The 13,299-nt window shown below is 36.8% G+C and overlaps 1 protein-coding gene and 1 long non-coding RNA gene across 3 annotated transcripts in view; one reads left to right on the forward strand and one right to left on the reverse strand.

The window, feature by feature from the left end:
* The window catches only part of LOC119507295, a 175,582-nt gene that overhangs the window by 90,180 nt on the left and 72,103 nt on the right, over positions 1 to 13,299 (forward strand). The gene's annotated exons all lie outside the window — the stretch shown is intronic.
* Positions 1 to 13,299, reverse strand: part of MYO16 (myosin XVI) — a 580,757-nt gene that overhangs the window by 55,070 nt on the left and 512,388 nt on the right. The window contains exon 32 of the mRNA XM_037800457.1: positions 9,852 to 11,042. Coding sequence (XP_037656385.1) covers positions 9,852 to 11,042 — 1,191 coding nt within the window. The remainder of the gene's footprint in view (positions 1 to 9,851; positions 11,043 to 13,299) is intronic.

A 13,299-nucleotide genomic window follows, 5' to 3' on the forward strand; every position in this document is an offset into this window, starting at 1 on the left:
GTTGTTCTTAAAGAAATCAACCTATTTAAAAGCCCAGAGACACTTCATTACTAACGACACATAAAGGTAGTTAAAGATGAAGGAACATAATAGAATCAATTTGCAACTCACATGACAGTAAACAAAACACTAGTCTCCCCTATAGAGTGCTGCTGGGCATCCCTAGCTTACCTAAGAAAGGATGTGTGAACTGCTAGACCTACTCATTTTTAAATCATCCATTGGTGATCTCACCTGAGAACAGGAATTAACCAAATATAATTCTACTATTTGGATATGACTTCAGGCAAGCAACTTAACCAATGCTTTTTCGTACCTGCTGAGAGTTAATTTCCACCCATTCTTTTGTATAAGCTTTCTCATTCTCACCTACTTCTTCTTGGATCATCCATCTTCTCACATAAAAGGAGAATGTTAATAAAATAATGTTCTTGTTCATGGGAAAGGTATATGTGAATTATATTGTTTGTTCAAAGATATGCGCAGCTTGCTTTCATATGTTCAGAGGACAGAGCAATAGATGATGGGTGTTAGGGAGGGAGGGAGGGAGGGAAAGAAAGAGACACTGGTGTGACAGGATCTTAAAGGTGATGGATCGGGGTATCGGGGGAGGGGGGTCGGGGTACGATGGAGTTCTATGTATGGGGTTTGTACTGTTTTTACAACTGTTCCTGTAAGATTGAACTTATTTCAAAATAAAATTTATTATAAAAAAATTGATTGTGGTGATGAATGCACAACTATATAATGTACTGTGAACAAGTGATTGTATACTGTGGATGACTATACAGTTTGTGAATATATCTTAATAAAACTGGATATTAAAAAAAAAGGAGAATGTTAAAAGCAAAATCCCAAACATGTATTTTCCAGGGAAATATCCTATGTACCAATTGTGTATATGTCCATTCTTCTTTTCTTTTAAGTGAAGGTTCTTTTAGTGAGATTTTGTTCAATTTTGAGCTAGAGTTTTGGGTATGTAGGTTTTGTAGGACTTCTGGTAGGGCAAAAATTCTCAGGTATCATGGGAACATTAATGTTCCACTGTAAATTAGCATTAAGTCTAGGATCTAGCTTATGTTGGCCATTGTTAGGGCCCTGTACACATTAGAACTTAGTCATTTGTATGGAGGGAAAAAAAGAATGATATTTTCATTTATTGTATTATTATAATTAATAGGCATTATTAAATTGCAACTGTCTAGTAATTGCAAAAGTACAGGGTCTAAACATGAAAATTAGAGATTTTCATATTTATGCCTGAGAACTCAGCTTTGCACACAGTGAATGCTCGATGAGTATTGTTGACTCATGGAATGATGTTGAATATGGTCAGCTCTCGGGTGCTGTGAAATATTCTCAGCTAATCTGGGGATTAATCATAAAAATGATTCAAGTCAGGAATAAAGGGCCTAAATTCTGGCAGGTAATTAAGAAATAGGATTTTTCTCTTCCAATGCTCTTAAATAGAGAGAGAAAATGGCACAAGTCCAGCCCATCTTTAAGAAATTATTCCTCTACCATGTCACTTCTGTGCATTTCTTTACAAAAGGAAGAAAACCCCAGGATATTGTATTATGCCGCAATAATGAGATGCAGATAGGAAGGTCTTCATTAACTTGCTTAAGGACAGAGGCTGAGTGGCTTAGAGGATAAAGCACTGGATTTCTCTTCTGAGACCCCGTGGGAGTTTAATTTGCAATCCAGTGTAGAGACATACAATATACAATAGCTGCTTGCTTTAACAGGTTGCTAGTATGGAAAATATTTACTGGTTATGAAAGATAATCCACTTCTGAAAATACTGTCTTTTTATTTCAGAATATCAGCTACAATAGTTTCTTCTCCAGGTGATGGCACATTATAGAATATCACAGCGATAATGGCTTCTTTGCCACATTTGGCTCATCTCAAAAATAATGAATATTTATGCAAGATACATGTCTCTGGTATGACTGACATGCTAGTGGCTGTAGATGTACAGGCAATATGGTAAGGCAATTTCCCGAGATAATTCACGGTATCCAAAGGACAACTTTTTGATCAGATTGATCTGAATATTTAATTGTCACAACTCCCTGCTTGATTTTGCTCCCAGGTTTCAAAGAATAAAAAAGCAGCAGGGCCTAGTGGAAATACTAGAGTAATGAGACCTACGGGTTTAATATTTTCCCAACAATTATTTCTTGGCAGGTCAACACTAATTCTTTAGTCATGTTTTAACTTTGCCATTACCTATGAGTCTGTTCCTATATTCCAATAATCTATAAAATAATATAGTTTCTGCCTTTTTCAGAAACTTGCTGTAGAGACAAACGAGGGTTTCTTGAGTGTTTCTTTTCCTTGTACCAATCCTTGTGGCTGTGGAAAATCACTGCTAATAATTTATGCAGGTCTTAAAGTGGTTCTTGGTACGTGACGATGGACTACTACATGTTTAATTTCCAGTTGCTCCTGAATTGGCAACTGAGACCTCACTAATGAAGACCTGTTTAGATTGAAGCCCACATTTTCTAGAAGTCAAATGCTTGCTTCCTAAAGGAAGGATGCTTGCTAAGCACTTCATAAGTGAATACAACTTTGGTGTGAGTTTATCAGGAATTAGAAATTCAGTTCCCTAGCAAAACCTTATAGAACTGCAACAAAGAGAGGTAGAGAATGGAGAAAAGTAGGTCTGAATGTGAATTTTTATCCTTGCCCTACCATGTGTGCTATGGGTTCCTGAAACTTTGTGGGACAGTTCAGACAGAAAGGATTTTCTAAGGAAAGATGAGGAAAAGAGGAGGAGTTGCAGGGGGTCACCAAAAAGAATATTCTCTCAGTTTAAAAGCTGTGAAGGGATATCTCTCAGAAACAATAGGAAAAATAAAGTTGATCTGCCCTCTTCCTACATCTTTTCCTTATAATACGTTTGTGTTTAACCTCAGAAGGGAATGATGTTCTCAGACAGGGACTTCGTATCATAATTTTAATTTTGGGAGACTAAGAATGGCATAATAGAAAGGGGCCACAGTTTGGGAGAAAGGAGATTTGCATTTTACTCCTGACTCAGAGACTAATTAGTTTTTATGATTATGAGGAAATCACTTAATCCCTCAAAATCTCGGATTGCTCATTAGTAAATAGGAAAGCTAACACCTGCTTCACTTTCCTCATAAAGGGGCAAGGATCCAGAGAGAAGAGACCCCCAAGTGCTGGGCTAACAGTAAAAAGACACTTAAAATATTAGCTGTTAGTATTAAGAACAGAACACCATTAACAAATATTGTGTAGTACTTTTGAGTATTTCTAGTTATGTGAGGTCACATGCATATGTCTAGAATTGCTACTGTTGCTTTTATTCCTTTTCCTCCTCTGGCTCTTTGAACTCATTAGAGGAGACATCCTAATAGTTAATGCTGAATTCTCAAGGGGATTCAGAAGAGAAACAATGGAAACAATCCAGGGCTTTGTTGTGGAGCTGAGAAAGGAGCTTCCATGTGGAAAGCTTTCCCTGATCCGATTCCATGCAAGTCAAAAATCACGAGTTTTCTAAAAAGACCAAGTGCCTTGCATGTGTCTTACCATATCTTCCTTCTTCAGCATGGAATGCCTATTCCCCTCTATCTTCTGCACCTCAAGAACTTCATTCATGCATCATTCCATTGTATCCTTTTTCCCTGCTCACGTGCCAGCTCTTCTAAGAGGCTCTCCTAGATTCCCCAAGGCAGTCACTCACTCTCCTTTCCCTGGATTCTAAAAATACCATGTGTACAAATCTGTTGCAGAGGTCCTGAACTTTTCTCAGGTCATTAACTTTTTTGAGAACCTGATGTAATCTATGAAGCCTCTCCCTAGAACAAGATACACGCATACCATTGGGGTCCATGGACCACTGGAAGCTCATCAAAGGATCCACGAGTGTTTTATGGCCTTCAAGTTAAAAATTCCCTTTTCTACTATCATTTCACTTATTAAAAGTGGATGTATATGTTTGCCTCCTATACTATCTGTGAGAAGGCTGGGGAATACCACATTTATTTATTTTTCTGTATTCCTAGTAGCAAGCCCTATGTTTACTAAATAAATGCTTTTTAGATGAAAATAAGGAAATTATCACTACAAATTAACTTAAATCCAGTTTACAGTTCTCTGGCTGCAGAATTTCCCTGTGTGAATTCTTAGGCAGTTATAGAGGGAAAACACAGTAAATTGTGAGAAAATGTCAACATCATAAGTAGACATTTTAATGGCTTTCCAATTAATATAGAGGACAGAGAGCTTTGTGCTCTTAACATAGGTTAGTTTGCTACTGATCCATTTATAAAATTTAAAGCTTATTTCTAAGAGTGGATGAGCTCAATATTATTCCTATTGGACATGTGGAGAATTAGAAACACTTCCAATGTTCAGACACAAGTCCCAGACATAGATATTCCCTGTTACTGCAGAGGGGCCAAGAACATGGTGAAAAACTAATTTCATCACAGCTAGACATATTCTCCCCATGTCAAAGTTCAGGTTCATAGGCAGGGTGAGGGAAGAAAGCTTTTCATTGCTACTCGTTGCCTGATATCCACTTAATGATAAATGGAGATCTTCCTTCTTTAGGGATGCTAATCTAGACTCTCCAAAGATCTTTCTCATTTGGAAAATGAGGAAAACTCATCGCTTCAAAAAGGTTCCAGAATGTGGAGGAATGCCTCATTTTTATAGGAGGTCAAGTTTTATGTTACACAAGAATGCAGACAGCACCAGATAAGTGAGAAGAATCACACATGAGTATGCTATGTGCTCATCATAATTTTCACGAACCCTCATATCACCATCCTCCACAAATAAATCACCACAAGGAGAAGGAACCTGGGGGAGTGAAAAAGATTAACTGCTTTGGATAGGATAAAGTACTAAAAGAGCCTGAGTATAGGCAAGAAGCTTATAGGTTATTAAGCATTGCCTCCCATTATAGGATGTCAAGTTTTGCATAAAGCCGTCCAATTTCTTATGTGGCAATCTCATTAGAATTCACTACAGATTAAATGAAGATAATGTCAAGACTTCTGTTTTAAGGGAAGGAGCAGAGAATGGCAATTTACAAGCACTGCCCTTGTGCAAGTCACAGATTTCTGCCAGTAAATCAAAGACAACTAAATGACTTTAAGGGATTCTACTTCTTATTACTAAATGATGTATAGGTAACTGTGCTTAATCTGGCATAAAGATTTCTAAACCTCATAAAATATTAATTTAAGATGCTATAGTATGGCTTTTTGAACACTGATATTTCATACTTAATGCTGTTTGGATATGATATTTAGGAATCCACACCTATTTTCCACTTGAAAATTAGATGGCGAAAGGTTGCAGAAGACAGTAGAGTGGGTTGAATGCATCAGCTGGCCAAGTCAGGGACTGTCCTAGAAGCCAATAGGGAAGATCTCACAGGGGAGTATTATTTGGGTAGAAATCTAGCCCAGGAATTATCTTGTTTATATCATGAAAAATAATAGCATGGTTTCCAGAGCCAGGCTTCCACCAAAACAGTCTTAGGTAGGTGAGGATTTAAAAGGATTGACTGGCCTATTGTAATTAAAGTGACCAAAATAAAAAAAATAAAAAAAAAAATTTTTCCTGAAGAGCTTCTACAATAAAATATTTATTAAAAATTGATATGGCATTTGGGATGTACTTCAAAATAATCCACTGCTGGGAGGAAGGTACTAGTCAGGCATCGAGCTGGTACAGGACTGGCCATACAGAAGGTTTATTAATCTATTGTCTCTACCTTGGTATATGTTTGAAACTTTCCATTAGTCAAACTTTAAAGAGTCCCTTTTTAAACAAATGACCCTATAGAATAAAAATACAATATTGTAAAAATTCATTTGTATAATACTCTTATTTCAAAACTCAAAATATTCATATTCAGAATGTTTATGTCATAAAATAAAATATTTGAAATTTACAGTAATTTATATTTGGCATAAATGATTCTTAGGGTAAAAATCACACAAGGACTATGTTTATCAAATATGTTTACATGTCAAGCTGCTTTTTTTATGTTTTCCATCAAACAAATATTTAATAACTGCCTCCTATATACAAAGAAATATTATATATTAACATTTTTGTTGATGTAATTTTAAATACCTATTTATATCTTATAAACTAAGGAAGCACAGTATCAGAATGTAATGAAACAACACTCTTCAAAAATATTCCGAAAATCAGTCTTTTCGTTAATTCAGCCTGGCTCTTCCCCCTTTCTTCATCCAGGTTTCTGAGGGTGCACTGCCTTTTGTCAATACCCAAAAATTCTGATCATTTTCAGTGGGTGGAGAATAACATTCTAATTTTTTTCATGTTATCCTGCAGATACTCAGCCTGATGCTGAGAGGCCATTTAGAGCAATGGGGCACCCTAGTGGTGGGAACAAGCCAATGAATCTTCCATTCACTATTTGAGTTAAGGTTCATATTTTTTTTGAAACTAAGCAACTAAAAATAATTAGCATAATAATATTAGTCATAATATGGCATTAGATGAAAAACATTTTGTGAATTAATGGGATAATTGTACCTAGAAAGGCAAAGACAATTAAACATTTAGTCATTCTTAATTTTAAGGGCCAAACGGCTCACATATAGTATTTCAGAATACTTGTAAAATACTTGTTTGGCATTTTTGAGTTTATGGAACAGTTTTGCCATCCAAACGGCATGACTCTTACTTATTGCACCTCAGGTGAATAAACGTGAAATTTTTAAACCCCTTTTCTCTGGATCAACTCAACGTCTATCTTTTATTCCTGCTGTCTTAGGCAGCATCGTGGAGTTCATTAAGAAAATAACTTCTAGAGACAGAAATACTGGGTTCGAATCGTGGTGCTTTCTCTGAAAAGCAGGGTGACTTTGAATGAGTTGATTAATCTGTCTCAGTCTTCCTGTCTTTAAAAGGGGGTTGATAATAGCAAATGCCTCATAGATTTGTGAAAATTAAACAGGCTGTTAAAACAACATCTGGAACATAGTAAGCATTATACAATTCATTGCTGCTAATATTATTCCTCTCAGATTGTAGTTGCATTTGTCAATGGCACAATAAAACTGGGCCTGTGTGCACAATCTGGACTCTTGGAAATTGTGTAGCTTTGTATTGCCTCAACTTGTGTACCCATGAGTCTACAGAAAATAAACTGTTTTGAGGAAAATAATATTTGTGACATCCTGCCCATAAGTTATGGAAGAGTGATGGAGCAGAATTACCCACGGAACTTCACTTCCTATCTACAACCCACTGCACATTATATTTTTACTCGAAACATTTACAGCAAAGAATTAATGGGCAGTTTAATCTGTCCAAGGTCCCTACTCCCAAGGGGCAAAGGGAATATTTTGAATCCTTCTGCCACATTTGCAGAATAATTACTCCATATCACAACTGTACATGAAATGATCTCTGATTAGTTAGGGTGCCTTGAGAATGAATTAACCAGCAACCTGGATTGTTTGGTAGGAAAGTTATTTCAGATGAAAATAAAAATGCCTTTAAGCATAAAGGGGTTGAAGCAGAAGATTTACAACATTAAAGGGAAGTAATCCCAAGAATATGGTAAATTATTAATATCAGCAATTTAATTCATTCAAAAGAAAATGGACTGCTGACCTTCGGATCAAATTGTGTAAACCTGCAAAAATCACATAAGCAGCTCCAATGCGCAGTGCTAGCATTAAGAATTGTTTTTCTTCCATATGTTATCTTCTTCTTTTACATTCTAAAAGAATAACTTGGACTATTCCATGAGACCATGTCATGAAAACTTATAAATTTATTTCCCACATCACAGTGCATCAAGAATTACACAGGTCTCAAGCTTACAGTTGGATACCTTATAATCTGGTGTGTGGGAATGACCCTGTCTCATAATGCTAAGTTTTCTGTCATTATATCTACTGTGCTAGTGGCAGAAGTTGCCAATTTATGTATTTATGAGAAGTTATAAGCAGCTCAAACCCATCTCTTCAAATTAAAAAGTGTTTTGTAAAAGCCCACAATAGGAAAATAGATGCTTCATAATTTTAGTGTTGGACTAACAATGTTGTATTTGAGATTTTGATATGTGTTGACAAATACTGGTTAATCCCACCATAGGGAAATATAATTAGCCAGTAGTGGAGGCCTCACTGTAATTCTTACTATCCTCTGAGTCCTAGACTTTGGGATTTCCAAATTACAAGATCTTTATGGAAATTCATTAACTTCGCTTCCTTGAATACAGCCAAGAAGAATTCACCCAACTCTGATCTATAGTAAAATGAGGTTTATGAGATTTTAAAACACTTTTAGTTCTAAAAGTGCATATTATTTTGTCTGTTTAATGCTTTTCTCTAAGACTGCATTTGTCCCTTGGAATGAACTGTATGACTTGTGAAATACCAACATTCTGCTACTTACAAGTACAATTTCATTTATTAATGGCCTATAATTAAGAAGAAATTGTTAGCTAAACAAACAATTAGCTTACTTGTCTGAAGAATAAGTAGAGGGTAGGTTGTACACTCATTTACCACGTGTTCTGAGCCTTGACCTATTTTTCACTTATTCAGATGGCTTTCTGGATTTTCTACAGGGTTTCATTTATTTAATTTTTATCTAAACTAATTTTCCTAATCAAACAATAAATGTTAGCAAATTTATTTAATTTTTGTTTTTTTTTTTAAGAAGGAGCAGACTAATGCATGCCCAAAATGTTACGTCAAGTTTTTATGTCCAATCCTACCACTTGACTCCAAGGAAGATATTTAACCTCTTCACCTTGAAGCTTCCATCATCAAAGTAGGGACGTTAATGGCTGCCATTTACCTCAGCAAGAGGTAGGGGGATTCATGGCATTGTGGTTGATGTGAACTTTTACAACTCTGCTTAAAGAGAACACACTTTAAATCAATGTAGTTCTTTCCCAAAATACAGAACATTTGGAGAAATACCCCGATTGTGTGTAAATGCCTTAAAACGTTTTATGGCAGTTGAATACATTCTTTCTAATGATAAAGGGAATCACTGCAAAAAAAAAAAAAATGTTGGCATGAAGGCATCCTCATGGGAATCAAGTGGTATTTGGTTAGCTACTTGGAAAAGATTAGTAAGAAAGGGTTAGCGACATTCTTTTTTCCCCCAGCTTTTTCTGTTCTTACAGGGACACAAAGTAAACCCTTCTTATATAGCAACAGCCTCTGGCACTTGAATAGTCCCTCAACAGCCAACTATGCCTTAGGCTGAGTTGCTCAGTGAGAAGATGCAGATATAACAGAATTGAGTAAAAAAATGTTCCTTGGGTGATATCTATTCCCTGAAGAGTAAAAAATAATTTGTTCAAAACAACACAAGGGTAAGTGATATTAAGTGAAGGATGGTAACTGAATAGGTATTTATCCAAGACATCATGAGAGGAAGTGAGATGCAGAGCAAGACAGAACACTCAGGGGTTAATGATAATTGTAAATCAAATGGGAATTTGCAATACGATGTTATAAAAAAATACCCTTTCTATGTTAAGTGTTAGTAGTAGAAAAAATCAGTAGCTAAAATTGAATCTTGCTATGTCTAATATTTATCAAGTCACTTATTAAAACCAATTTTAGTGCTATGTGTTTTTATATCATGAGCTTTTACTATCTTATCCTGCAAAATGGAAATAATTCCTCCCTACTTGGCTCTATTGGTGGCATGGCACTTTTTTAAAGTTGGTATCTGCTCTGAGTGACCACCACGGTCACCTGAGACCTTATTTAATAGTACATAAGTGCTTGTATGTAAGTGTGTGTATGTGTATATATGTATGCATAAAGGGGAGAAATTTCTACTCTGCTTACCTTCAGGTTCCCTAATTTTTCTTCCTGCTGCCGACTTGCGAAGCACGCTCCTTCCGGAGTTGAAAAGGCTAGTTAACTCGTCAAGAGGGCTAGTGAGAGGTCTTGAGTTTGGAGGGCTGTAGGAAACCGGAGAGGAGGAATTGGAATTGGACTTCCTATGGTCAGCTCTGGCTGCCTTCACCGGGGAATAAGGAAGTTTGGAGAAGGAGCTGCATGGACCGCCCACTGGAGCAGAATTTGGCTTTTGATGTACTTTGGGCAAATCTGAATTTGCCATTCCTTTTCCCGTATTAACCAAAAATGTCTCTGGTGGGAAGGTAAAATGTGTGGATGGCCGGTAAGAAGCAGGAGGAGGCAAGGGAGGAGGCAAAGGAGGAGGAGGTGGTGTCGAAGGAGGAGACATTTTGTTGGACCCATTAAATATAGTTAAACCAGGGGATGCAGGTCTGTCACTGTTCCCTTTTTGGTTTTTGGAATATTGTGGTGACGATGGGCTTGAACTTTCTGACTGAACGGGGTATTTCAGGTTGGTTTCCAGGACAGGCAGTTTTTTCACTTCCAGGGGAGTTAACGGTGATTCATCAGAAGCGGGAGAGCACGTCACAGGGGTAGGAGGAAACACCAGCAGTGGAGGTCGATGGGGAAGTAGATTGGGGAACGGGGGTGGAATGTCACAAGTGTCTTTAAAGGCCCCAGGAGCTTGGCAGCTGAGATCACCATCCTCAAAGGTGATGGTTTTTCGACTCTCAAAAAACAGAGCGGGCAATGCAGACGTGAAGGAGATCATTCCCAGGTTGCTGCTGCTCTCCTCTGGCAAAAAGTACTTCATCTCTTCATACACAGATTCGCCTTGGTCTGGGCTGTCTGCCTCAGGGCCGCCAGGCTTCATGGCATTCCCCACCATCTCGATGTACACGGGTTCAGTTTCGTCGTCTTCCTCCTGTGACATGCTCAAGCGTAGAATGTACTGGTGGGGCCCATCGGCAGAAGAGGCCCTCTGCACAGCCCGCAAGTCCTGGTAGGGGTCTGCTTTATAGGTGGTGGGGGAGGGCCTCCCCTCTCCAGGCTTGGGGGCTGATATCTCTTCATATGAGCCGCTGAGCTTTGTGTTGGGGCTTCTTTTTGGCTTTCGAGGAGGAATCTTTTTCATCGTGCTGTAATCATCACTGTGCGGCCTGGGCCGGGAGAAGACTGAAAGAGGGAAAAAAGAGGTGGTAAGGGAGTGTTCAGAAGATTCCACAATTCAATCATTATTTGAACAAGGCTTGGTTGGTAAGAGGCAAGCCTTGGCTACTACAGCTCCTCTGCGTGCTGAACTTTAGAGGTCCCCGGCCTGTGTTTCAGCTCACCCTCGAGGATACCCAGGGAAATCAACACTTGAGAGAACGACTAGAGAGAAAAGTAATTTTTGATTTTAGAGCTCGAGGACAACTTCTACCTGTTGTGGAAGATGTAGAGGAGACAGTAAAATCCTCCCAAGCATATCAGCCACTCAAAAAGCTCAAGAATCTCATGATTCAGTGTACAGAACACTGACAGATCATCCACTAGAAGCAATTTATATGTGTGTTCTTGGTACCTACTACATCTATGAAAGACGTATTGGTTGAACCGATCTTCTTAATTTCAGAGGTGAGAAAATAGAAACCCAGGGAGACAGCAAGCACATGAACTAGTAGGTGGGATATCAATGCTTCTGGGACACAAGTAAACTTGATTATTTAAATGGTATAAAATGAAGAAAACAAAAAACAGCAAAGATGTCTACATGTTTTATTTAAATGGTATAAAATAAAGAAAACATAAAATGACAAAAATATCTACATGTATGGAGAAGATTAAGAAAATGAATATTGTTCAAGTGGGTTTTTTAACAATATATTTAATAATTTGTGTATACTTAATTTCATAATCAATATATATCAATCACTATAATCAACATGTAATCAGCAAACAAAATTTTATAATCAATATATTTGAATCCTCAGCAGAAACATATATTTAGTGGGAAATAAAGAGTATACAATTTCCCTAAAACATCTTCAGGTGAACATTTAAGTTGAAAAAAAGGGTAATGTTTAGTCATATAAATAAGCATTATATTACTGGTAAAAGCTAATTTTAAATGAGGGAGAAAAACTACATAAATATATAAGTCTAAAACATTTATTAAAGGTTAACTAAACAAGGAGTTCTAAGAGATACATTTTTTAAAGTCTTTCATTTAATGTATTTTTATTATAAACAGTAATAGTGTTCTTAGTAAATCAACATAATTTCTATAGAAATTGAGAAATTAATTTTAGAAAAATAACATGTTTTAATGAAATATCAAAACTTCTTAAAAATCTTGAATTATTTTACTACTTTGATATTTTAGTGATCCATAGGAATTACTGATATTAGGTCATCTGATTTCACTGACTTCCTGAGTTGTTTAAGTAAGGCAGCCACTTTTTTTTCTCTCATTGACTGCACAGTTTGACTATGGCCTTGGTCTCAGGTTCCAGTTTTGGGGAGACAATCAAGTAAAGTGGTTAAAATGAAAGGCTTTGGAGTCAAATAGAGCTAAGTTCAGATCTTAGCACCACTATTTATTCATCCCTTCATTCACTTAGTCAAGTATATAATCAATATTAACTGAAATAATTTTCCATTAATTACCCACCGTGGATACAAGAGAAAATATCTCCTGCCTTCCTCCACTTTAGTGGGAGGAGTCAGACAATAAAAAAAAGTAAATATAACAAATGAGTAAATTCTGTATTATATAAGAAAGTGACGCATGCTATGAAAATGAGATGCAGGAGATTAGGAAAAAGGGTTATAGAATCATGTGTGTGTCTGTGTTGGGAGTGGTGGTAGTACAGAACTGCAATTTTAAATGAGGTTTTAGGCCAACCTCTCTTAGTCTCCGTGTAGTCTTGCATAAAATGGTGATATTAGTAGTTATCTATAGGACACAGGGCTAAAAGAGATGGATATTGTATGTAAAGTGCTTAGCTCAGTTCCTGGCACACTGTAGCCATGAAATAAATGGTAAACATCCAAATATGAATGGAAAAGAACAAAGTTAGTTTTCTAACTCAGTGGATATCTTTGTAAGCCAGTATTAGCCAGGGCTACCAAAAGCAGCTAACTTTTAAGAGCAGAAAAGACCAAAAGTGTGCAATTCTGTAATTAATAAGCATTACTCAAAAGGCTTTCTGTGTGCTAAAACATAGCTGCTCATAAGCTTCCCCTAGAAAGTTAATGAACCAAACAAATTTTTAACATTATTGTTATAGAGTTATTCTGAAGACTTGAATAATATAAAGGATTTGTGGCCAATGGTATTTTCCCCACAATGGCTTCATTTTTTAATTTTTTAATTTTTTCAACAAGATTTTCAGCCCTTCATGCTGTTCCAGAACCTTGCTTGTCTCCCATGAAGAGACAGAATCTATGT

Source organism: Choloepus didactylus, chromosome 12 (assembly GCF_015220235.1).
Source record: "Choloepus didactylus isolate mChoDid1 chromosome 12, mChoDid1.pri, whole genome shotgun sequence".
In the NCBI taxonomy this organism is placed as follows: domain Eukaryota; kingdom Metazoa; phylum Chordata; class Mammalia; order Pilosa; family Megalonychidae; genus Choloepus; species Choloepus didactylus.